Genomic DNA, 25,991 nt, shown 5'->3' with positions numbered 1-25,991 from the left:
TCCCAACCTCAGGTGATCCGCCCGCCTCAGCCTCCCAAAGTGCTGGGATTACAGGCGTGAGCCATGGCACCCGGACATCTCCTTCTTATTAATAGCTGCAAAATATATTCTACACAGTGAGGGTGTCATATTTTGTTTAACTGCTCCTCCTTTGATAAGCATTCTGGTTGCTTCTAGGATTTTGCTATTACCTTCTATGCTGTAGAAACATCCTTGTGATTGACCCTTTGTCCTTTGTGCTTTTGGGTAAATATATTTATAAGAGAATTCCTGGAAATGAAACTATGGCATCATCTAAAATTTGATAGTTATTACCAAATTATTTTCCTTTTTTTTAAAAAAACATCAATTTGTCTTCCCTTTATCTATGTATAAGAGTGAGGAAGTAGCACAGGACTCTAGTAGCTGAAATAAGGGAAGTTCGGTCCCATTAGAAAACAGTATAAGCAGAGACAGTGACCTGTGGGTTTTTTAAAATTTTATTTATTTACTTTTAGAAACAAGGTCTCGCTGTGTTGCCCAGGCTGGAATGCAGTGGTATGATCATAGCTCAATGCAGCCTCTAACTCCTGGGCTCAAGCAATCCTCCTGCCTTAGCCTCCGTTGTTGAGGCTGCGGTGAGCCCTAGCCTCACTGTGTGTTTTTTGAGGCTAGGGATTGTCTTGTTTATCTTTGTTCAACAAACAGCACAAGAATCACTTAAGAGCTTTAAGTGGGCTGTTGATTTGGTTTACGTTTGTGCACATTTCTCTGGCTGCTTTGTAAAAACTGGATTAGAGCCGGGGGAAATTCAAGTGTATAAACCCAGTTAGAAGATTTTGCAAATATTTGTTAAACAAATAGCTATTGTGCTCTTACGAGTGCTTCTGGAAAATGGGGACACAGTAGTGTGAACACAACAGACATGGTCCCTGTCCTCCTGGGGTGGAGCGAGAGAGGCATGAATGAAGTAAATGCACAAAATGAAAATATAACCAGCTGCAATAAATGCTAGAAGCAGGAAAAAGTGGGGTGTTGTGGAAGGAAACAATAAAGGGTGGTTAGACTCTCTGGGGAAGAGACATTCACAGTGGGGATGGAAGGAAGAATAAAAATCACCGGAAGAGTAGAGGAAAACAAGTTTTGTTTTCTAGCCCCTAAAGAGGTTCAAACAGAAATTAGCTGGGCATGGTGGCATAAGCCTGTAATCCCAGCTACTCGAGAGGATGAGGCACAAGAATCACTTTAACCTGGGAGGCAGAGGTTGCTGTGACCTGAGATCATACCACTGCATTCCATCCTGGGCAACAGAGCAAGACTGTCTCAAAAAAAAAGAAAAAAAAACAGAAGTTGGAGCAATAGGCAAGGCCAGGGCATAAGAAGCCTTGAAGAGCAGGGCGCAGTGGCTCGCGCCTGTAATCTCAGCACTTTGGGAGGCCAAGGCTGGCAGATCACTTGAGGTTAGGAGTTCGAGACCAGCTTGGCCAACATGGCAAAAACCCATCTCTACTAAAAATACAAAAGTTAGCTGTGCGTGGTGGCGGGTGCCTGTAATCCCAGCTACATAGGAGGCTGAGGCAGGAAAATTGCTTGAACCCGGGAGGCAGAGGTTGCAGTGGGCCGAGATCACACCACTGCCCTCCAGCCTGAGCAACAAGAGCGAAATTCCATCTCAAAAAAAAAAAGCCTTGAAGGGCTTTAAGTGGACTGTTGATCTGGTTTACATTTGTTCAGATTTCTCTGGCTGCTTTGCAGAAACTGGATTAGAGCAGGAGGAAATTCAAGTGTAGAAATCCAGTTAGAAGGTTTTGCAGAAGGGCATGAAAATGAGATAATAGTAGCTGCTCTAAAGGGGTAGAAGAGGAACCTATAAACTAAAAGAGTGTTAAATGACATATGATCAATTGCAATGTGTAGACCTTATTTGGATCCCAATTTTTTTTTTTTTTGTAGAGATGGGGGTCTAGCTATGTTGCCCAGGCTGGTCTTGAACTCCTGGGCTCAAGCAAACCTCTGGCCTTGGCCTCCCAAAGTTCTGAGACCACAGGTGTGAGCCACTGTGCCCAAGTGGATTGTGAATTTTTTAAAAACCTAGAAAAGAAAAAAAAAGAAAAAGAAAACATTGATCACAGTTATGAGCTAATTAGAAATTTGAACTAATTTTAAGTTGGCTCTAAACCCGGTGGCTTACACCTGTAATCCCAGCACTTTGGGAGACTGAGGCAGGTAGATCACAAGATCAGGAGTTCGAGACCAGCCTGGCCAATATGGTGAAACCCTGTCACTACTAAAAATACAAAAATTAGCCAGGCGTGGTGTTGGACGCCTGTAGTCCCAGCTGCTTGAGAGGCTAAACAGGAGAATTGCTTGAACCTGGGAGGCGGAGGTTGCAGTGAGCGAAGATCGCGCCACTGCACTCCAGCCTGGGCAACAGAGCGAGACTCCATCTCAAAAAAAAGGAAAAAAAATTGGATCTTATCCAAAAGATAACTCTGAAATATAAACTCAAATATTAACAACCAATATGATATATGGCCTTTTGCTATGCTTCATTATGATTTTTCTATGCAGATATTTACATCTATATTTATTTTCATAGTTGAGATCACATTTTACATCAAGTTTAGTATTGGTGTAATACTTTTTGTTCAATGCAATACACTCTTTTTTATTGTGAAAGCTGAGTTGAAATTAAAAGATCTATAAAAAACTGTCATTTTTGGCCTTCAAGAGCACCAACTCTCATGATCAAAAAAGACCACAACAGGGCCAGGCGCAGTGGCTCACGCCTGTAATCTCAGCACTTGGGGAGGTGGAGGCAGGTGGATCAACTGAGGTAAGGAGTTTGAGACCAGCCTAGCCAACATGGTGAAACTCCATCTCTACTAAAAATACAAAAAATTAGCCAGGCGTGGTGGCGGGTGCCTGTAATCCAACTACCCAGGAGGCTGAGGCAGGAGAATCACTTGAACTTGGGAGGCAGGGGTTGCAGTGAGCCGCAATCCAGCCTGGGCAACAAGAGTGAAACTCCGTCTCAAAAAAAAAAAAAAAAAAGGGCCACAACAGTTAAGAATGTATTACTTGATTTCATTGTATACTAAGTGGTGGGCACAGAGCAATTCTCCTTATAAAGTAGACAATTAGCTTCACTCAGAACATTTTAAATAACGCACATTAAAACAAGTATTCATTTTACAAGTTGTTCTGCAATCTAAACATACAATAGCTTGGAGGACAACATTTAGAAAACAAAAGCCAATGTAAAAAGACAGATTAAAACAACTAGAGGCCAGGAGTGGTGGCTCCGCCCTGTAATCCTAACACTTTGGGAGGCTGAGGCAGAAGCATCGCTTGAGCTCAGGAGTTCTAGACCAGCCTGGGCAATATAGTGAGACCTCATCTCTATTTAAAAAAAAAAAAAAAAAACTTAAAAATTAGCTAGGCATGTTGGCGCATACCTGTAGCCCCAGCTACTCAGGAGATTGAGGTGGGAGGAGTTGGAGACTGCAGTGAGCTGTGATTATTACCCCACTGCACTCTACCTGGACCACAGAGCAAGAACCTGTCAAAAAAAAAAAAAAAAAAACCACACACACACATACACACACACACACACACACACAAACCAACTACACTAGAACACTATAGGTTTTATATGCCTTGGATTTCACAGTTTTCTTAACTGCATCATCAGTACCAGAAATCTGTTCTTGGCCAGGTGCAGTGGGTCACACCTGTAATCCCAGCACTTAGGGAGGCAAAGGTGGAGGATCACTTGAGCCTAGGAATTTAAGACTAGCCTGGACAACACAGTGAGACACCTCCCCCCACCCCTGCCTTCTCTACAAAAAAAATTTTTTTTAATTAGCTGTGTGTGATGCCAGCATCTATAGTCCCAGCTACTAAGGAGGCTGAGGTGGATCACTTGAGCCCAGGAGATGGAGGCTGCTGTCAGCTGTGATCCCACCACTGCACTCCAGCATGGGCAACAGAGCAAGACTCTGTCTCAAAAAAAAAAAAAAAATATATATATATATATATATGTATATTTTTACATATATATATTTTACATATATATTTTTACATATATTATATATATATATATATATATAATCTTTAAATTTAAATTTAAAAAAATCTGTTCCTTCAGCTGGCTTCTTTGCTCCAAATTCAAAGAAATACCTTCTCTTCCTGGTTTCATTTCACCTTCTGGATCCATCCAATATTATTTAATATCAATTACCCTTTAAAATCCCAAACACTGGCCCGGCTTGGTGGCTCACACTTGTAATCCTAGTACTTTGGGAGGCCAAGGTGGGCAGATCACTTGAGGTCAGGAGTTCAAGACCAGCCTGGCCAACATGGTGAAACCCTGTCTCGACATGAAAGACAGAAATTAGCCAGGCATGGTGGCGAGTGCCTGCAGTCTCAGCTCCTCAGGGGGCTGAGGCAGGAGAATTGCTTGAACCTGGGAGGCAGAGGTTGCAGTGAGCCAAGATCGTGCCATTGCGCTCCAGCCTTGGGGGACAAGTCTAGAAAAAAAAAATCCCAAACATTAATGTACCTCATTTTCCTAACCTGAAACATCATGTTATCATCTGTGCTGCTGCTGCTGTTCTCTTTGGAAGATGATAGAGCTCTTCAAGTTTCACCAGTCTTTTGCTTCTTTACAGGTCTTTCTGGAGCAACCTGCTTTTTCCTCTTTAACTTTTTGTCAACATCACTGTCAGAACCGCTGCCAGAAGAGCTTGAAGAAATAAGTTCCTTTGATTTGGGCATTGCTCTGCTCCGCTGCACTCCAGTAGCCAAAGACCCTCCCGCTTGCTCACTGGTAACTCTGGTGTATTACTTCTTCTTTTTCTTTTTCTTTTTTTTTTGAAACAGTCTCACTCTGTCACCCAGGCTGGAGTACAATGGCACAATCTCAGCTCAATGCAACCTCCGCCTCCTGGGTTCAAGTAATTCTCCTGCCTCAGCCTCCCAAGTAGCTGGGATTACATGCACCTGCCACCACACCTGGCTAATTTTTGTATTTTTAGTAAAGACGGGATTTCGTCATGTTGGCCAGGCTGGACTTGAACTCCTGACCTCAGGTGATTTGCCTGCTTCGGCCTCCAAAAGCGCTGGGATTACAGGTGTGAGCCACCATGCCCAGCCTGCTACTTCTTAAAAGTTTACAGTAATAGACAATGCTGAGGCACCCTGGGACAGTAATGCCACCGAATACCAAACTAGGACATTTTTGAGACTGAAAGGGGACAAGATCTGTAAACCTAGATTACCCTAGAGAGGTGAGGTTGCTTGCTTTAATACTTTGGTTGCCTTATTAATTTTTCAAAAATTGCATCCTATTTTTTCGGTTTTCAAAATAAGAAATACTTGAATAAAGTTATTTCCTCTTCAAAGTCTTTCTAGATTCCACTTTTCCCCATGCTGAGTTAAATGCCTCTCTCTTTGGTTCTGGGGCAGTGGTTCTCAATGCTAGGGGGTGGGGTAAAGCTGGAATTTCGGTCCTTTCTCCCCTAAGGGACATTTGGCAATGTTTAGAGACATTTTGGGATGCCTAGGTCAGAGGGAATGCCACCGGCATCTAGTGCGTAGAGGCCTGGGATACAGCTAAACATCCTACATTGCATAGGAAAGCCTACTCAGCAAAGAATGATCAGGCCCCAAAACTTAATGGCGCCAAAGTTGAGAACCCCTGCTGTATGGTATGTTTGTCATAGCACTTCATAAAGACAGCTGTAGGCCAGGCACGGTGATTCACACCTGTAATCCCAGCATTTTGAGAGGCCAAGGTGGGTGGATCACCTGAGGTCGGGAGTTCGAGACCAGCCTGACCAACATGGAGAAACCCTGTCTCTACTAAAAATACTAAATTAGCTGGGCGTGGTGGCACATGCCTGTAATCCTAGCTACTCGGGAGGCTGAGGCAGGAGGATGGCTTCAATCCGGGAGGCTGAGGTTGCCCTGAGCCGATATCGCGCAATTGCACTCTAGCCGGGGCAACAAAAGCAACACTCCGTGTCAAAAAAAAAAAAAAAAGCTGTAATTGTCAACTGATTGACCTACCCAGCTAGACTGCAACTTTCATAAATACAAGTGATACATGTATGTTGTAGAATGTTTGGCATGCAGTTGAAACTTAATAAGGATTGGAGGAAAGTGAGAAGACACATCCAGATTCAAATTTAGGGACCTGTGGGATCATGCTGTTTGTTTTTTTTTTTTGAGCCATTTCCCACCTCCTTTTGGGTACTAATGAGTCAACTGATAAGCATTTCATTCATTCAACTATCTATCTTATCTGTCGATCATCATCATCTATTTATTTATTTTTGAGACAGGGTCTCTCTTTGTCGCCCAGGTTGGAGTGCAGTGGCACAGTCAAGGCTCCCTGCAGCCTTGACCTTCCGGGCCCAAGTGATTCTCCTGCCTCAGCCTCCAGAGTAGCTCGGACCACAGGCGCTCGCCACCATCCCCGGCTAATGCTTTTATCTTTTGTAAAGGCGGGGTCTTGCCATGTTGCCCAGGCTGGTCTTGAATTCCTGGGCTCAAGCGATCCTCCCGCCTTGGCCTCCCAAAGTGCTGGGATTACAGGAGTAACCCACCGCGCCCGGCTGGAAGCCTAATTTATACTTTTTTAAAGATCATGCTGGCTTCTCTGGGAGAATATGTAAAACATCTATTATACTCAGAATCTAAAATACTTGCCATAAAGTAGTTACACTCTCGGATACCTATTGTCAAAAGGGAAGTCTCCCAGAAAATATGGGGGCGCTGTAGCCGCCGGGTCAGCCGAGTCCACTCTCTGGTACTTTTAGAGACGTCGGTCGCTTCCGGGAGGTCCGCTTCTCCCGCACCTTCCTCTCTATCCAACGCCGTCTCTGTGGTAGCCGCGGCCCCGCCCCTCCTCGGACTCTACCCGGTACTGAACTAGGGGTAGCTGGGTTCCAGAGTCCCTCGGGTCTCAGGTCATGGCGGTCCCGGGGCCCGCGCCCGGAGCTGGCGCCAGGTAAGCAGGGCGGTCGGGGAGGAGGTTTGGGAGCAGGAGTTCCGGGCTGTAGGGAATGGGCTCTCCTGCCCTCCGTGCCTCGTCCGCCGCCCTGGCGCCCCAGTCTCGCCCCCGTGACTTCTGAGAGAAAGAGGAGCTCTCGAAGGGGCGTCCGCCCTCCCGCCGCTCGAGGCCGCTCCGCACCGGCCGCGGCCCCCTCCGTTCTTGGCCGGACTTGTGCCATCTCCTGCGGTGTGGGACCCTCTCCCTCGCAACTGGCATTCTTTTTTTGAAAAAAGAACCTCAGGTGCACAAAATTGAGTTGATCCTTCTCAGTTCTTGACACCCTGTGGGCCAGTGCAAGGCTCCTTGTTTATTTTATCACTTCCTCTCTTCGTTCCTATTCCCAGACCCCTTTCACTCCCCTTTTCAGACAGCCACTCTGGTGTGTTATGTAAGTGGCTTTACGGTCCACCTTGGGTAAATTTGTGCAAGTGTTACTTTGAAATCTATACAGTGGTTTCGAATTCTTCAGTATAATATGCTGTGATTTTTCTTTAAACCTTTTTCCTCAACATTGTGTTTTTGAGTCCATCCGTGCTAGTCATCTTGTTTTCACTTCTGAGTGCTTGCATGGTGGGTGCTGTGTGCATAGACTTATTCCCCTAGTGGTGGATACCTAGATTTTTTTCTAGTATTAACACCCCCACAAGCCACACTGTAATGAATATTCTGGCAGTTGTCTCCTTGTGCATATTGTTGCATTTCTCTGGGTATCCCCCCCAGAGTTGGGTCCTGGTCATATCTAATTTTGCTGGATTGTTCTTTGGAATGGTCACACTAGTTTATACTTCCCGACGGGCAGTGCATAAAGCTTCCTGTTTCCCGGTATCCCTCCATCGTTCAGTGGCGGCTGGTTTTGTAATGTTTATCAGTCTGGTGGGTGTAAGGTGGTATCCCATCGTGTACATCATTTTCTTTCTTTCTTTCTTTCTTTTGAGATGGAGTTTTGCTCTTGTTGCCCGGGCAGGAGTGCAGTGGCATGATCTCGGCTCACTGCAACCTCCGCCTCGTTCAAGCGATTCTTCTGCCTCAGCCTCCTGAGTAGCTGGGATTACAGACGTGCGCCACCACACCCAGCTAATTTTTTGTATTTTTAGCAAAGATGGGGGGGGGTGGTTGGCCAGTCTGGTCTTGAACTCCTGACCTCAGGAGATCCACCCGCCTCGGCCTCCCGAAGTGCAGAGATTACACTTCCCGACGGGCAGTGCATAAAGGAATTACAGACGTGAGCCACTGCGCCCGGCTTACATTTTCATGTGTTTATTAAACGTGGGTTTTCCCTTTTTTGAATTGCCTGTTTATATCTCTTCCCACTTCTCTATGGATTTCCTATGTTCCTGGCTTGCAGGAATTCTTGTAGGCTCTAGATTTTAGATCCTGGCCATACCCGGTGGCTCACACCTGTCATCCTATCACTTTGGGAGGCTGAGGTAGGTGGACCACTGGAGTCCAGGAGTTCAAGATCAGCCTGGGCAACATGGTGAAACCCCATCTCTACCAAAAATACAAAAACTAGCTGAGCGTGTTGACGCACGCCCGTACTCCCAATCACTAAAAAGGCTGAGGTGGGACAGTCGCTTGAACCCGGGAGGCAGAGGTTGCCCTGAGCTGAGATCGCACCACTGCATTCCAGCCTGGGCAACAGAGCAAGACCTTGTCTCAAAAAAAAAAAAAAAAAAAAAGATTTTAGGCCAGGCGCGGTGGCTCACGCCTGTAATCCCAGCACTTTGGGAGGCCGAGGCAGGTGGATCACCGGAGGTCAGGAGTTCGAGACCAGCCTGACCAATATGATGAAACCCCGTCTCCTACTAAAAATACAAAAATTAGCCGGGCATGGTGGCATGCACCTGTAATTGCAGCTTGTCAGGAGGCTGACACAGGAGAATCACTTGAACCAGGGAGGCGGAGGTTGCAGTGATCCGAGACCGCGCCGTTGCATTCCAGCCTGGGCAACGAGCAAAACTCCGTCTCAAAAAAATAAAGATTTTAAGTCCTTGTTGGTTTTGCACTCTGCAGATACCACCTCCAAGTCTTTTAACTTAATCTATGGCACTGTGTTGAATAAAAACATTTAACTCTAATGAAGTTAAATTCATCACTTTTCCCCTGTATAGGTTTTTAAGGTATCTTCATTAAGACATTTTTCTACATTTCCTTCTATTAACATGACAGTGTTACTTTTCACGTTTAGATTTTTAATCCATTTGTAATTTTTTAAGTTTTTTGTTTTTGTTTTTGAGACGGAGTTTTGCTCTTGTTGCCCAGGCTCTTGTTGCAATGGTGCAATCTCGGCTCACTGCAACCTCTGCCTCCCAGGTTCAAGCAATTCTCCTGACTCAGCCTCCCGAGTAGCTGGGATTACAGGCATGAGCCACCACGCTTGGCCAAAGAATTTCCTTTGTATCCGTGGTCTGTTCCCAGCCTACCATCTTCAGCATTTGAAAACCATTCTTTCTGCATGGCTTGGACCCTCTACAGAACAATGTGGATGAGCTTAATAACTACTCCCTAAGGCTTAATTACTGTCTTGGGCTTCTCTCTGCCTCCCCACCTTCTCTTCAGGCCCAGGTTAGATCTGCAATTTCTCCAGCGGTTCCTGCAGATACTGAAGGTTTTGTTTCCTTCTTGGTCATCACAGAATGCCTTGATGTTCCTGACCCTTTTGTGCCTGACCCTACTGGGTGAGTGAGTGAGCCCAGACTAGAGGAGGGAGGGGAGCTCTGGTTTGGGGTCCCTTTCCATCTTTTTTTTTTTTTTTTTTTTTTTTGAGACAGAGTTTCTCTCTTGTTACCCAGGCTGGAGTGCAGTGACATGATCTCAGCTCACTGCAACCTCTGCCTCCCTGGTTCAAGTGATTCTCCTGCCTTAGCCTCCTGAGTAGCTGGGATTACAAGCACCTACCACCACGCCCGACTAAACTTTGTATTTTTTTAGTAAAGACAGGGTTTCACCATCTTGGCCAGGCTGATCTCGAACTCATGACCTCAGGTGATACACCCGCCTCAGCCTCCCAAAGTGCTGGGATTACAGGCGTGAGCCACCGCGCCCGGCCCCTTTTCATCTCTGGGGTGCTGATGAGGCAGGGACTCAGAAAGAAGCCTCCCTTCTTTTTAACCCCTCATCACTGATTTCTTACTCCTCTCCTTCCTTTCAGAGCAATTTGTGATCTACCGGGTTGGCTTGATCCCCAGTCAGTACTATGGGGTCCTGGGAAACAAAGACTTGGAAGGGTTTAAGACTCTGACATTCCTGGCTGTCATGCTCATTGTTCTGAACTCCACGGTAAGATCTTTCCCTCTCTCTGTGTCTCTCGTCCTCTCCAGTCCAGTGTGACTGTAATGCCTAGTGGAACTTAGCCTCCAGGAAGCAGGAAGCAAGCTGTGGGGGTGTGTTTCCTCCCTTTTCTGGGAACTAAAGGGATAGTTGCCTTTATTAAGCACGTTGATCTTGCTATTGGCCCACGTGGGACTGATTCCTCAGATGTTTCCACTCCTGGGCCCAGGCCACAGGTTCTGGTTTAATTCAGCATTTAGCAGAACTGATCATTGCCCCTTTCCTTCCTAGAACTCTTGTTTCTGGCAGCTCATTAAAACGGCTCGGCAGCCAGAGCTGCTGCTCCTTCTCTGCGGGACCGAGGCTGTGACTCACCCTGGCACCATGTCACACCTCCCAGCCTTTGAACAGTGCTTTCTTGCAGAATGGCCTCCTCCCCTACCCCTCATTCAGTAGGGGGGCTACCACCTGCTCACTTTTCATCATCCCTCCGTTGTCACCTCTTTCAGGTCTTCCTCAGCTTTCTCCTTTGTGTCTCCTCCACCAAACTCTGCCCTTTTTCTGTACTTAACGAATTCCTTGAGTTTACCTCGCTGTAACACTCCTCACACGCTTGTAATTGTTATCTGGCTAAACTGTGAGCTCATAATGTCCCTAGTGCTTAGCACATAGGTGCCCTGGAAATGGTAAATGATGAGACTCAGGGCTGTACCAGAACTCAAGCCTAATGCTGTCTGCCAGGCTGTGTTTCCTTGGGGAAGCCACTTCTCGTCGTACCGTGGCCACTTTTGTTGGGTCTTCGGTCAGTAAGCACCTATGCATACAAATCTCTGTCCCAAGCTTGGGGGACAAAGGAGTAAGAACATAAATGGAATCAACAATATGGTCTCCAATCTTCAGAAGCTCATCTACTCTCAAAATAAGACAGTGTAGAAAGAGGGTCTTGCCTCTGGTAAGCCCTTTAATATTTGGTGAAGGAGGCTGGGTACAGTGGCTCACGCCTGTAATCCCAGCACTTTGAGAGGCCGAGGCGGGCGGATCACCTGAGGTCGGGAGTTCCAGACCAGCCTGACCAAGATGGAGAAACCCCGTCTCTACTAAAAATACAAAATTAGCTGGGCGTGGTGGTGCATGCCTGTAATCCCAGCTACTCAGGAGGCTGAGGCAGGAGAATCGCTTGAAACTGGGAGGCGGAGGTTGTGGTGAGCCAAGATCGCGCCATTGCACTCCAGCCTGGGCAACAAGAGTAAAACTCCATCTCAAAGAAAAAAAATGTGGTGGAGGAATGAACACGTGAGTGAGTGAGGAAGGGAAAGTCCCATGACTTGATGATTTAAACAAGAAAAGTGCTGAGTGGACGGAGTAATCAGAATGGGCTGGGATGGGTCAGCGGAGGCTCTTGCCAGCCTTGAGCTTTGAGCTGAGATTTTCAGGAAGACATCTCTCCCTTCCCCTTGCTTCCCCCACTGCACAGCTGAAGAGCTTTGATCAGTTCACCTGCAACCTGCTGTATGTGAGCTGGAGGAAGGACCTCACTGAGCACCTCCACCACCTCTACTTCCAGGGCCGTGTGTACTACACCCTCAACGTGCTGCGGGATGACATCGATAACCCGTAGGCGCCCCAACTCAGTCCTTTCTACACTCTGTGTGGTCCTTTCCATCTGGCCTAGCCCTGGAGACTCCTGGTGACAGACACCAAGGAGATCATCTACAGTCATTTTCAAATGCTGCTGCCCAGAGTCATGGGGGAGGGTGCCCTGCAGAGGACTCCTGGAGAAGCTGCAGGGCTGTGAATAGGCAGCTAAAAAGAAGAAGCCTGCCAGGTGCAGTGGCATGCACCTGTAGTCCCAACAACTCAGGAGGCTGAGGCAGGAGGATCACTTGAGCCCAGGAGTAGTGCACCGTGAGCACACTTGGGAATAGCCACTGTACTCTAGCCTGGGCAACATAGCAGAAACCCCCATCTCTTAAAAAAAAGAAAAATGTTAGGAGCAGCTTTCTTTTGTCCTTTTCATACTTTATATCTTAGTCTTCCAGTAAGAAGACTAAGGGGTTTCTTTAGAGGGTTCTAAAGAAAATGTCCTTGCTAGAAAAACCAGCTCTTAGATTTTCATCAGTAAAAAAAATTACCGCTATCCAGGACTCAGTCTAGGATTCAAATCTCCATTCTATCACCACTCAGGTTATAACTCTTAAAGTCACCAAGCCCCAGGTTCCCCTTCTGTAAAATGAGGACAATAATAGTTCCTATCTCAAAGGGTGTAGTGAGGATGAAATATCATTCATGTAATGCACATGTACAGTGCCTGACACATAGCAAGTGTTTCAGTGTAAGTTAGCTATTGTTATTTTACAGATGAGGAAGCTGAAGCCCAGAGATTGCAAGTGACTTGCCCAAGGTCGCGTCACTCATTGGGAATAGGAGTCAGTATGGCCCTAGTGGTGAGATGAGACATACGGGGTCTCCTTCACACCCATCCCCTCACTCACCACCTTCCTAGCAAGCACTTTGTTGCTTGGGGTACCTCAGCTCAAGCTTAGCTTTGGTGCAAAGGTGCGTGGGAGGCTGCTGCTGCTGCCTAACTTCTAGGCCTCTTTCTGATGGCTATGGCTTCCATCCTGCCTCTGCCCCCTGAGTAGCTGGGACTACAGGTGTGCCTCGCAGCCTGGAGCTTTCACAGCCAGATAACTAAAGGGGCCAGGCTAGGGCTTATATAAGAGAAATTTGGGAGGATTGAGATAAAGGGGATAGTCTTCTTGATCATCCAAAACAGCTCATCTACCTTCAAGTTTTCCTTTGGCTCTGCTCAGAGCTGGCTCAGGCCCCTGGGTGCTGGACCTTTCAGTTCCCACTTTTTCAGGGGATTAACTGAGGCGTAAGATGCAACTCTCTAGAACCCTGTTTAAAGGCCCTGGGATTTAGTTGCCCCTAGGAAAGCAGCCTTGTCTGGTTCCCTCTTCCCATAGGGTCAGTGCTCACAGCACTGTGAGGCAAGGTCAAGAGCAGAGGTGATGTGAAAGTTTCTTGTTCTCTCTACCTTTGGGCCCATCTCCCTGGGTCCAGCTACTCTGTGTCATTGGCTCCAGGGACCAGCGCATCAGCCAGGACGTGGAGCGATTCTGCCGGCAGCTCAGCAGCATGGCCAGCAAGCTGATCATCTCCCCGTTTACCCTCGTCTACTACACTTACCAGTGCTTCCAAAGGTGAAGCCTCCCTCCTCCCCAGCCTGGTGTTTCCCCAGAGGGCCCTCAGTCAGCTCTCCCAGGTCAAGGTCCAAGAGAAGCTTATTTCCCCTCTCTCCCACCATACCTTACCATGTGCTCACCCATCCCACATGCTCACCCATCCCACGTGCTCAGGCCCCTGCCCTTCCTTTGGCCCTGTGTTGTTGCAGTGTCACAGGTATCCTGGCTCTGAGAGCTCATACCAGATGCCCCCACATAGGAGCAGAGGGCCCATTGGGCCACTCAGATTGGACAGGGGCTACCCGAGAGGGAACAGGAGTCAGGGCTGAGGCATGTGGGGATAGGTGGCACCCCACACCCTCTCCCTTCCTCTCTCCGTCTCTCTCTATTTCAGCACAGGCTGGCTCGGGCCTGTGAGCATCTTCGGCTATTTCATCCTGGGGACCGTGGTGAACAAAACTTTGATGGGCCCCATTGTGACGAAGCTGGTGCATCAGGAGAAGCTGGAGGGAGATTTTAGGTGTGTCTCCCTCACTTGAGGTTTCTGGGCTGGGGCATAATGGTTAAGGAAGGGGATCTGGAGTAAGACTGCCTAAGTTCAAATCCTAGCTGTGCCAGTTACTAGCTGTGTGATCTTGGAGAGGTCTTTAACCTCTCCAAGCTTCAATGTTCTTGTCTCTAAAGTGGAAATGGTACCGTTGCCTACTGAGAGGATTAGGAGGATTAATGAAATCATACCTGAGAAGGTCTGAGAACCCTGTCTGCCTGGCCATCACCATCGTCATTGTCATCTCTTGGCCTTCTCACTGCCCTGGCATAACCGCCCTGTCTTGGATCAGTTGGGTGTGGCAGCCAATGGGTCCAGCGCCTACCCTGTGCTTCTTGTCCCCCTCCTTTGGGCCAGGCCCTGGGAGGAGGAGATGCTGTGAGCAGGAATACCCGTGTCCTCTCTGCAGAAAGCTGAGGGGCAGCCCTGTCTCTGCAGAGCTCCTGCCACACCACCTAGCCCTGGGCTTTTCTACCCCATAACAGTCCAGGAAAGGGTCAGACTGAGGCAGCCACGGTTTTGAGGCAGAGCCGGGCTCCACTTGGGGGGTCTTTGTGATCCAGGACTCCAACAAGAGTGAGGCCAGTACTCCCTGTTGTCAGCACACATTTCCCTTTGGTCCGCCCAGGTTCAAGCACATGCAGATTCGGGTGAATGCGGAGCCTGCTGCTTTCTACAGGTGAGTCTGGAGAGAGGGTTTCCCTTCTGCCTTGCCAGAGCTGAGAGTGGAGAAGGAAAGATGAATCCTACAACCCTCCCACCACCACCGAGCTCAGGGGCTGAGTGTTGTCACACTTGGCTGTGACCCTCTCCCTCTACCTCCCCCTGCCCTTGTCTGCCTCATCCTTAGGTCCAGGGGTTTGCTTCTGAAGCTGGTGGTTCCTTACTGTGGCCAGCTTTAGTCTTAGTGGCCTAGTGTGGGGCCTGAAATTGTCAAATGAATGAATGCCTCATCCTCTTGCTGGTGACTGTAAGACATCCCTCTGCCTCTGCTCTTCTGTCTGTTAAGAAGCTTTCTTGCCAGTGCCTGAGGTTCAAGCCTGATCCTTTGTCTCTGTAGCGTGGGATGGAACGGGAGCTTCTCAGAAAACCAGGAGACCTGCTCCCCACAATGCTGTCTAATGGAGCCAAGCGTCTGGTCTCCTGAAGGCAGCAGCAGGAGCAGCAGCAGCGACATGAAATCCCATCCCTTCCCTCCAGGGCCAGAACCGGTCCCTGTGCTCTGCCTTATGTGAGGCCTCTGAAATCAGCGTTAGGATTGATAGTGCAGGCAGAGGTTTGCGTTTAAGAAGTGGAAGCTACTCCTTGGCTCACCTGTACTTGGGGTGGACGTGATAGCCCTGGGACCTTTGCTCCTCAGTCTCTGCTGCAGTTTGCAACCTCCACCACTTGAGGGCACCAAAAATACTGGGAATCTGCGCTGGGGTGGGGTTGTGAGGTGGGCAGGGCTGGGTGTGTAAAAAAGTTGCTTTTGGAGGCCGGGCATGGTGGCTCATGCCTGTAATCCCAGCACTTTGGGAGGCCGAGGCGGGTGGATTGCCTGAGGTCAAGAGTTCGAGACCAGCCGTGGCCAACATGGTGAAACCCTGTCTCTACTAAAAATACAAAAAATTAGCTGAGCGTGGTGGCGGGCACCTGTAATCCCCGCTACTCGGGAGGCTGAGGCAGGAGAATCGCTTGAATCCGGGAGGCGGAGGTTGCAGTAAGGCAAGATCCTGCCATTGCACTCCAGCCTGGGTGACAGAGCAAGACTCCGTCTCAAAAAAAAAAAAAAAAGAAAAAAGTTGCTTTTGGATTCTGCAACCTCTGCTCATGAAGCTCTGGGGAAGGCAGGTTAGTTTGTAGAGTTTCAGTTGAGTTCTTCTGTGGCCTCTGTGCAAAATCTGAAATCTCCCTCCACCTTTTCTGCCTAGCGAATTTCTTCCCATCCTTGAAACCCCAGATCACCTCCTCTGGAGAGCCTTCCCAGACTCCCTTAATGGCTAAGCCTATCTGCTGCCATGGCCCTGAGGGCACACTTAGTACTCCTGATTCCAAGTGAAGAATGCAGTGTGCCTGCCTGCCCTCTGGACTGAGAGCTCCTCAAAGACAGAGATAATTTTCTCATTTCTTTATTGCACTAGCTAGTGCAGTGCCTGGTACACCTAGTGACCGCTCTGTGTATGTTTATTTAACAATAGTTTTTATTTATTGAGGGCTCCTTATGTGCTTGGCACTTTATATTTAGAAACTTTTAATTCTCACTCTAACCTATTACATAGCTATTATTGGCTCCATTTTATAGATTAAAAAAACTGAGGCTTGGAGGCTTAAGTAGCCTGCCTGTGTCACGCAGCTAGTAACTGGCCAGAGCCAGGATTTGAACTAGGTCTGCCCAACTCTAGAGTTTATGTTCTTCACACAGACAATACCATAAGGCATGACTGAAGCCGTGAATGGGTGCTAGCAGTAAACAGAGCCTGAGACCAAGATCATTTGAATGGCCTTGGTTTCTTTTTTTTTTTTTTTTTTTTAATTTTTTTTATTGATCATTCTTGGGTGTTTCTCGCAGAGGGGGATTTGGCAGGGTTACAGGACAATAGTGGAGGGAAGGTCAGCAGATAAACAAGTGAACAAAGTTCTCTGGTTTTCCTAGGCAGAGTACCCTGCGGCCTTCCGCAGTGTTTGTGTCCCTGGGTACTTGAGATTAGGGAGTGGTGATGCTCTTAACGAGCATGCTGCCTTCAAGCATCTGTTTAACAAAGCACATCTTGCACCGCCCTTAATCCATTCAACCCTGAGTGGATACAGCACATGTTTCAGAGAGCACAGGGTTGGGGGTAGGGTCACAGATCAACAGGATCCCAAGGCAGAAGAATTTTTTCTTAGTACAGAACAAAATGAAAAGTCTCCCATGTCTACCTCTTTCTACACAGACACGGCAACCATCCGATTTCTCAATCTTTTCCCCACCTTTCCCCCCTTTCTATTCCACAAAACCGCCATTGTCATCATGGCCTGTTCTCAATGAGCTGTTGGGTACACCTCCCAGACGGGATGGTGGCCAGGCAGAGGCGCCCCTCACCTCCCGGACGGGGCGGCTGGCCGGGCAGGGGGCTGACCCCCGCCACCTCCCTCCTGGACGGGGCGGCTGGCTGGGCAGAGGGGCTCCTCACTTCCCAGTAGGGGTGGCCGGGCAAAGGCGCCCCTCACCTCCCGGATGGGGCGGCTGGCCAGGTGGGGGGCTGAACCCCCACCTCCCTCCCGGACGGGGCGGCTAGCCGGCGGGGGGCTGACCCCCCCACCTCCCTCCCGGACGGGGCGGCTGGCCGGGCGGGGGGCTGACCCCCCACCTCCCTCCCGGACAGGGCGGCAGGCTGGGCGGTGGGCTGACCCCCCCACCTCCCTCCCGGACGGGGCGGCTGGCCGGGCTGAGGGGCTCCTCACTTCCCAGTAGGGGCGGCCGGGCAGAGGCGCCCCTCACCTCCCAGACGGGGCGGCTGGCCGGGCGGGGGGCTGACCCCCCACCTCCCTCCCGGACGGAGCGGCTGGCTGGGCAGAGGGGCTCATCACTTCCCAGTAGGGGCGGCCGGGCAGAGGCGCCCCTCACCTCTCGGGCCGGGTGGCCGGCCAGGTGGGGGGCTAACCCCCCCACCTCCCTCCCGGACAGGGCGGCTGGGAATGGCCTTGGTTTCCAAAGGAGGGTGTGATATGGGATAGGCGGCCCCCCAACCTGGCTGAACCTCTCCAGCCCTGTGGACATCCCAGCCTTTCCTTGTCAGAGCTGGGCATGTGGAGCACATGAGGACAGACCGCAGGCTGCAGAGACTCCTTCAGACCCAGAGGGAGCTGATGTCCAAGGAGCTCTGGCTGTACAGTAGGCGAGGGGGCCCAGGGAAGTGGGAACCATGGGGTTGGACTGGTCTGCTTCCCTTCCCACACCTCTCTACCTCCTGTCTGCAAGGATAAATGTGCCATGATGAAGGAATTAACCGGGGATGGGGAGGGGAGGCTGTTGCCTTTCTGTGAGTATCCTCAGGAGAATGAGGATCCAGAGAGACCACGTGGCCCTACTTGGCGTCCTGCTCCCTGTCTTAGGGTTGTGTCCGCTGTAGGGCATGTGGATGGTTCCTGGGTGTCTCACAGATCTGTTTTCTGCAGTCGGCATCAACACCTTTGACTATCTGGGCAGCATCCTGAGTTACGTTGTCATCGCAATCCCCATTTTCAGTGGGGTCTATGGAGACCTGAGTCCCGCAGAGCTTAGCACCCTGGTCAGCAAGGTGAGACTCCCTCTTGGTGACCCCACATGCTGTCCCTCTCTGTCCTTGGCCCAGTGTCTGTGGGCTGGAGTCGAGACCTGCTTGACCTCTTCCCATCCTGTCCAGAATGCCTTTGTGTGCATCTACCTCATCAGCTGCTTCACCCAGCTCATCGACCTGTCCACGACGCTCTCAGATGTGGCTGGCTACACGCACAGGTGAGGCCGTGTCCCACCCCTCTGGCTCCTGAGCAAAGTGTGTGCTGCTGGAAGAAGTGGCTGAGTGAAAAAAGGAACAGAGACATACCATGCACTCGTGGGTGTGAGATAGGAAAAGGAATTCACCTTCACCTGGCTCCCAGACCCTGCCTCAGATTTTCTTTTCTTGTTCAGAATTGGGCAGCTTCGGGAGACGCTTCTGGACATGTCCCTGAAGTCACAGGACTGCGAGATCCTGGGCGAGAGCGAGTGGGGCTTGGACACGTGAGTAGCGGGCTGGCAGAGCAGTAGTTGAGGCTGCAGGCTGTGGCATCACCTGGTTTGGGTTACCCTGGAGTCCTGCCCTTTCCCAACTGGGCAGCAGAGTTGTAAGGAGTAAATGGAAATGGAATGCCAGGCACATGTAAGTTCACAGTCGATGTTGCTGTTCCGGCATCTGTTGTGTTAATTTACACCATTCCCCCGGCCAGTGGAAGCAAAGTACACACACCTTCTGCCTGAGATAACAGGAATCTGCAGTGTCCTCCCCTTCCTGTGCTTCCTCCTCCCACTGATTCCTCTCCCTGCCCCTTTCCTTGGAGCATGTCTGTCTTTGTTCCCCCACCTCACTCAGCCCCAGAGATGTCTGTATTCGTGTGTCTGCGTGGATCTGTAATATTTCTGTGCATTCAGCATTTGCTTGGTCTCCACACTTTCCTTGGGCAGATTACCTAACTGTTCTGTTTCTTCATGTCTGAAAAGGAGGTCATAATGAACTTCCTTCACTTGTAAGGATTAGATATCATCATCCATGGAAAGTGCTTGGACAGTGGTCACATCATAAGCTTTCAAAAATCAGTCTGAATTCCAGGGCCTACACTCAACTTGCTTTTCTTAGGAGCTAATACCTTAACTGTTGCTTCTGTTCCAAATGAAAGCTTCATGCAACCATGAGTCCAGAGGCTGGGCATGAAGGAGGGTCTGTAGGAAACTGGAATTGCTGTTCTGTGGGGAGCCAGGCATCCATGCAGAGCCAGAAACTCCAGAACCATTTAGCTTTAACCACTCCCATTCATGTTATTAGTACTCTGGTCACACTGTGATGCCATGAAGACCCACCAGCATTAGAATTTGTTGAATACCGCTCTGCAACCTGGGCAGTTACTTAGCCACCTGACTCTTAGTGTCCTCATCTGTGATGATATTTAAGACTCATGGGCATTAGACTGAGTAAGATCAGTCCCATAAGGGGCTTTGTCCAGCCAGGCAGAGAGTAGAAGTTCCACCCCTACCCCTGTATTAATGTGCTCAGGCTGCCATGATAGAAAACCACAAACCGGGTGGCTTAAACAATAGAAATTAATTTTCTCACAATTCTGGATGCTTATGGTCCACGATCAAGTTGTCAGCAGGGTTGGTTTCTTAGGCCACTCCTTGGCTTGTAGATGGCCACCTTGTTGCTGTGTCCTCACATGGCCTTTCCTTTGTATGTGCGTGCCCCTGCCACCTCTATCTTAAGAGGACACCAGTCATATTGGATTAGGGTCCCACCCCAACAACTTCATGTTAACATCATCTCTTTAAAGACCCTGCCTCCGGCTGGGCACGGAAGCTCACGTCTATAATCCCACCACTTTGGGAGGCTGAGGTGGGCAGATCACCTGAGGTCACAAGTTCAAGACCAGACTGGCCAACATAGCGAAACCCTGTCTCTACTAAAAATATGGGCACGGTGGTGGGCACCTGTAATCCAGCTACTCAGGAGGCTGGGACAGGAAAATCGCTTGAACCCAGGAGGCGGAGGTTGCAGTGAGCTGAGATAGCTCCACTGCACTCAAGCCTGGGTGACAGCAAGACTTTCTCTCAAAAAAAAAAAAAAAAAAGACCCTGCCTCCGAATCTCCGAATGCAGTTACATTCTGAGTCACTAGGGGGCTGGACTTCAGCATGTGATTTTGGGAGGATGCAAGTCAGCCCATAATAATCCACAGGTGGTGGCTCCCGGGAGCAGTGCCTCCTCCACAGCAATACTGACCCTGCCCATCTTCCTCACGCCTCCTCTCTTCTCTGACACAGACCCCCAGGGTGGCCAGCGGCAGAGCCAGCAGACACAGCATTTCTCCTTGAGCGGGTCTCCATCTCTGCCCCCTCCTCTGACAAACCCCTAATCAAGGATCTGAGCCTAAAGATCTCCGAGGGACAGAGCCTGCTCATCACAGGCAACACGGGCACTGGCAAGACCTCCTTGCTCCGGGTTCTGGGCGGCCTCTGGACGAGTACACGGGGTGAGAGCCAGGCCCTCCCTGCCTCTGACCCAGCCTGGGCCCTAGGGGTGGAGTGAAGGCAGGGACGGTGTGGTAGAATCTATTCTTTTCTGTTGGCGAACAAGGAAGAGAGGAGACAGGCAGTTGCCTCTTCTGGGAGATCTCACAATGGAGGTTTCTATGGGCTCTGCAGGCTCAGTGCAGATGCTGACGGACTTTGGGCCCCATGGGGTGCTATTCCTGCCACAAAAGCCGTTCTTCACTGACGGGACCCTTCGGGAGCAGGTCAGCCTAGTTCAGGGGGCCCACTCCTCCCTCCTCAACCCCGCCCACCCACAGCTGGGACCTCTGGCACTGTGACAAGTCTCAGGTCCTAGAGTCAGGGCAAAAGGTGAGGTGGTGAAGTGGCCCGGGCCTGGGAACTGCTGGCTCTAAGAACCTTCTATTCACATCCATGGATTGGGCCCACTACTCAGAGCAGCTCCTGAGGCAGGTAAATGGGGCAAGGACTCACGCCAAATACCACACGCGTATGTCAAACACCCAAGGTCAGATTCTGGGGCCCCTGCTCTCAGGAGGCTGTCAGAGTGTTCCCCCTAAACACACTTCTGAAGGTTGTAGGGACCTTGCCCTGCTGTCTGCGGGCCAGAGCCTCTCCCATCTGACCCAGGCCAGGCGTTCCCACCTCTCCTCCTTGGGAGGTTCCAGTGGGTTCTGGAGGGAGGGTGGGCTGTGTGCAGCTCCGTCTTTTGCTCGCCCTCCTCCTAGGCTGGTGTGGTTTTTTTCTTTTCTCAGGTGATATATCCCCTGAAGGAGGTCTACCCCGACTCAGGTGAGCTGGTCCTCCTTAGGTCATGTCCTTTCCTTCTGTCATGGTTGTCTCTGCTCTACCTGACTGTGGCCTCATCTGCGCCCTTTGGGAGAGGCTTCAGCCAGGCCGCTGATTCAAGAAAGAGGGGCTCCTCTCCTCTTCCTTTGACTGTTTTGGGGTCTGTACCCAGATCTCACCTCATTCTGTCTTTCTGTCCTTAAGGAGAGATGCCCATTGGGACAAGGAAAGTGATGCCTTCCTTCACCCATCCCTTCCCTTATGAAGATCTGCAACCTGTGGTTTCAAAGCCTTCGCCCAGCATTCTGGGGCCCCCACCCCTGCCATCATCCATGATGTGCCCTGTCTATTCTTTTTTTTTTTTTTTTTTTTTGGAGATGGAGTTTCACTCTGTCACCCAGACTGGAGTGCAGTGGTGTGATCTCGGCTCACTGCAACCTCCACCTCCCGGGTTCAAGCAATTCCCCTGCCTCAGCCTCTTCCGTAGCTGGGACTACAGGTGCATGCCACCACGCCTGCCTAATTTTTGTATATTTAGTAGAGACAGGGTTTCACCGTGTTGGCCAGGGTGGTCTCCATCTCCATCTCCTGACCTTGTGATCCACCCGCCTCGGCCTCCCAAAGTGTTGGGATTACAGGCGTGAGCCACTGTGTACAGCCTTGCCCTGTCTATTTTGACCAGCCAGGAGGCTCTGGCTTTTTGCAGAAGGCTTCTTTGTTGTGCAGGTTCTGCCGATGATGAGAGGATCTTGAGGTTCTTGGAATTGGCAGGCCTGGTAAGTGGGGAGAGGGACCCTCAGGACCCGAGCCCACCTGGGAGCACCAGCTACAGGTAGGCAGGTGCTGGCCCTGCTGTGCCTGGGCCCAGGACTGGAAGTCTGAACCTGGGGTGGAGAATGGGAGTATCAGTTGACAGTGCATGCTGTTGGCCAGGTTTAGGCATGAAGGGGGTAGTGCTCTCATTGGAGAATTTTAAAACAAGAATAGGATTGATGAAGGCGGTTTGCTTTTTACTGTCATCATGCTCCAGCAAGTCTAAACAGTGTCATTGGTAGAATATTCCTCTCTGCCTGGGGCAGACCGTCCCACAGTCCCCCACCTTGGTATGCCACTGGGGCATATATTTGTCTTAGAGGTGTGTGTGTGTGCTGGGGAGTGAGGGAGGTTCCCCATGATGGCAGGTAGCAGGGCTGGCCATTTCATGGACATCCTGCCCTCTGGGTCTGTTACAGTCCAACTTGGTGGCAAGGACAGAGGGTCTGGACCAGCAGGTGGACTGGAACTGGTAAGAAAAGAGCTTGGCTGCTCCAGAGATAGCCCCACCATAAAGACAGTGGGTTTCAGGGTCCCTGTCAAGGAATGGAACGGCTCCTGACCCCAAAGTCCAGATGTTTGGCTGGTCAGTCGGGTGCAAGTTTATGCCCTTGGGAACAGAGTTTTGCCTCACTCTGTGAGGGCTGTAGGCCTGTGGTCGAAAGGGGAGGGGCTTCTGTCTCCTGGGGCTCACCTCTGTGCAGAGAAACCTCTTCCTACCCAGACCATTCTAGGTAAAAGCCAAGCTATATTCTTCCTCCTCTAGCAGTCCTCTCTCCTCCCTTTCCTCAGGTATGATGTTCTGTCCCCGGGGGAGATGCAACGGCTCTCCTTTGCCCGACTCTTTTACCTGCAGCCGAAGTACGCAGGTGAGGTCTCGCCTTGTGGCTGCACATGCCATGTGCTGTCTGCACTCACGGGTGTAGCAGCATGTGTTCACAGGCACCCAGGCACACCTGTGAATGACTGGGCTTCTCCTCATTCCCTGCTGGAGAGGACAGCAGGCCCTGCCCGTGTAAACAGTGCTTGGCATCGTCAGAGTAACACTGAATATGCCGTACTGCCAGCTCATAAGTTTTATTTTCTTCTGTTTTCTTTTTTCTTTTTTTTTTTGAGACAGTCTCACTCTGTCACCCAGGCTGGGGTACAGGAGCACAGTCATGGCTCAATGCAGCCTGGAACTCCCAGGCTTAAGTGATCCTCCCACCTCAGCCTCCTGAGTAGCCGGGACTACAGGCATGTGCCACCACACCCTGCTAATTTTTTTATTTTTATTTTTGTAGAGACAGGGTCATGCTATGTTGCCCAGGCTGGTCTGGAGCTCCTGGACTCAGGCCATCCACCCACGTTGGCCTCCCAAAGTGCTGGGATTACAGGCATGAACCACTATGCCCAGCTCATAAGCTTTTTGCCTGGCAGCAGCTGGAGCCAGGAGCCGACCTTGAAGGGTTATAATTTTATGCTCCTCTGCTCCACCATCAAATGAATGGGCACCCATCCTCCTCTCCCACCAAGCTGTGCCTGGCAGGGGGATGGGTGTGGACTTTTCCAAAGACTGACATTCTTGCGGGGGACTGGGATTCCCTGGATTGAGTGGTCCCAGGGAGTGGCTGGTGCTTATCTGTAGAAGCTGAGAGATTTCATGCAACTGCTCACAGGCGATTCCCTCAGAGAGTCTGGCCCTCTGCTCCTCTGGCCCATCCTTCTCCCTGAGGCAGGGCTTCTGGAAGCCAGAGCAGCTTTCAGCCTCCCCTGGGTCCCAGCTGGGGTTGAGTATGGGTGGGAGGAGAAGCAGCGGCGGCAGAGGGCAGGGCTTTGATCTCTTCCTCTGTGCTCTGCCCCCTCAGTGCTTGATGAAGCCACCAGTGCCCTGACAGAGGAGGTGGAGAGCGAGCTCTATCGCATCGGCCAGCAGCTGGGGATGACATTCATCAGTGTGGGACATCGGCAGAGCCTTGAGAAGGTACCTGTGCTCACAAGGATGGCCTGAGGAGGAGAAAGAACCCAAAGGCTCAGCCTGGCCAGGGCCAGAGGCCCCTCAAAACGGGGAGTAGCAGTAGCAGAGAGAACCGAGTGGCCTCCTCTGCCGGTGGCCAGGGCAGCCTGATCTCCATGTGGTGGTGGTCTCTTGTAGTTTCATTCCTTGGTTCTGAAACTCTGTGGAGGAGGAAGATGGGAGCTAATGAGAATCAAAGTGGAATGAAGCTCTGGCTTTTGGAAGGAGAGCCACACTCTGGCGGGTCGGCAGCCCTCAGGAGAGACCAGGAGGACTGACAGCGAAGATCGAGCTCAGGTTCGCCACATAGATCCCGTGCAGGAGCCACATGGGTCCTGTGCAGGACCCCTAGCAGTGGTGGGCTGAGCCCAGGTCTAGGTTTCTGTGGGGGACACTGAGTCTCCCAGTGTTCAGTCTCCCAGGACTCTGCTGCCTCAGCCAGAGCCTCCATATGCTTGAAGTGCTGATGACCTACAAATGATTTCAGATCATGTTTGCTAAAGAGAAATCTGGCAGTGTGAGATCTGTAAGAAATGAAAGGTCAGGGTGGAAAGAGATCTCTTGGAGTCAAGAGATCTGGAAATCTTTTAATCAGTTAAATTGTGCAGCAATAGATTTTTAACTTTAACTGACCATTTAAGTTTTTTAATAAGTTTTTTACAAAGAAAAGTTAAACATTAAAAAGAATTACAGCTTTCTGTCTTCTCTATCATGGAATGATCTTTTTTATTGAATCTCCAGATTTGTGTTTGACAGCTTGGTGGGAAGGGAAGCACACTCTGCTGTTCTGGAATCTTCTGCCCAAGGTTTTTCACTTCTCCCCACATCTCCCTTTCCACTTGTCAGTGTTGTGTAGTTAGAACCTGAACCACTAACTTCTAGGGGCCTTTGGTCTGCCCTACCTTAACCCAAATGAAAGTAAATCCCTTTCCCCTTAGCCAAAATAAGGTTGGGTTTTCTAAAAAAATAGTCTATATTAGGGAACAACAACAGCAAATTAGACAAAACCCAGAAAGCACAAAGCGTGAGGTGGAGTTACTGTGCCCAAAGTCCTCACTCAGACCAGTGCCCCTCCAGTTCAGTTGTCTACGTATTACCTTCCTTACCTTCATAATTTTTGCCAGGCTTCTGTACTTCTAGTACTTGAGTTACTTAATATTTTTAAAAACAAACTCACCTTTTAAGTTTAAATGGATTTTTAAGTGAAATTTTACACTTAACATAGATGGAAAGTAACTAAAAATAAATACAAGAAAAACCATCGGTGTTATTAACTTACGGCTAGATGCTGTTGCCTGCATAGACTCTGGACCTGAGGCTTGTTCATTTTGTAAAAAAGGGAGGTGAGGAGTTAGACGGACTGGCACTCAACTGAGATTTTTCTCCTTAATAAAATTAGAAAGATGGAGTGAGAATTGTATTTTCTCACTGTAAAATATAAGATTATTTAACGCCTTCTTGGTACCACTTAAAAATGACTTACTCTATCCTTACTGACTTCTTCAGCTCCTAAGCCTTTTTCACAGACGCTGCTGCCGCTGCCAAGTTATTTTATTTTTATTTTTTATTTACTTATTTATTTTTGAGACAGTGTCTCACACCTCACTC

General features: G+C 49.8%; 1 protein-coding gene and 1 pseudogene across 10 annotated transcripts; one reads left to right on the top strand and one right to left on the bottom strand.

Moving 5' to 3' along the window:
* Positions 1-3,608: 3,608 nt before the first annotated feature.
* On the bottom strand, positions 3,609-4,762 carry LOC134757142 (activated RNA polymerase II transcriptional coactivator p15-like; annotated as a pseudogene).
* A 2,039-nt stretch (positions 4,763-6,801) lies between these two features.
* ABCD4 (ATP binding cassette subfamily D member 4) lies at positions 6,802-25,081 on the top strand. 10 transcript variants are annotated; one of them, XM_004055432.5, is made up of 19 exons: positions 6,802-6,994; positions 9,599-9,717; positions 10,191-10,318; positions 11,784-11,923; positions 13,399-13,515; positions 13,892-14,017; positions 14,673-14,723; positions 17,806-17,900; positions 18,185-18,306; positions 18,412-18,503; positions 18,678-18,767; positions 20,558-20,766; positions 20,939-21,030; positions 21,541-21,577; positions 22,301-22,350; positions 22,807-22,859; positions 23,180-23,256; positions 24,235-24,350; positions 24,522-25,081. In XM_004055432.5, the coding sequence occupies exons 1-19, from the start codon at positions 6,957-6,959 to the stop codon at positions 24,588-24,590; spliced, it is 1,821 nt and encodes a 606-aa protein (XP_004055480.3). In that variant the 5' UTR covers positions 6,802-6,956; the 3' UTR covers positions 24,591-25,081. The 10 variants fall into 10 exon arrangements, 7 of the variants coding, with proteins under 7 accessions (XP_004055480.3, XP_055216895.2, XP_055216897.1 ...); XM_055360922.2 differs by lacking the exon at positions 9,599-9,717 and having other exon boundaries at positions 6,865-6,994; XM_031001755.3 differs by lacking the exons at positions 9,599-9,717; positions 10,191-10,318 and having other exon boundaries at positions 6,906-6,994.
* The last annotated feature ends 910 nt before the right edge of the window (positions 25,082-25,991 follow it).

This window comes from Gorilla gorilla, chromosome 15 (assembly GCF_029281585.2).
Source record: "Gorilla gorilla gorilla isolate KB3781 chromosome 15, NHGRI_mGorGor1-v2.1_pri, whole genome shotgun sequence".
Classification (NCBI taxonomy): Eukaryota; Metazoa; Chordata; class Mammalia; order Primates; family Hominidae; genus Gorilla; species Gorilla gorilla.
The sequence above is the reverse complement of the archived record's forward strand: the minus strand, read 5'-3'. Positions and strand labels throughout refer to the sequence as shown.

Bases quoted from the DNA above. Each gene is read 5' to 3' on its own strand.
- ABCD4 (XM_055360920.2), top strand. From the start codon at position 6,957: ATGGCGGTCCCGGGGCCCGCGCCCGGAGCTGGCGCCAG. The intron at 9,718-10,190 runs GTGAGTGAGTGA...CCTTCCTTTCAG, and splicing joins TTTGTGCCTGACCCTACTGG to AGCAATTTGTGATCTACCGG. The intron at 17,901-18,184 runs GTAGGCGAGGGG...TGTTTTCTGCAG, and splicing joins CAAGGAGCTCTGGCTGTACA to TCGGCATCAACACCTTTGAC.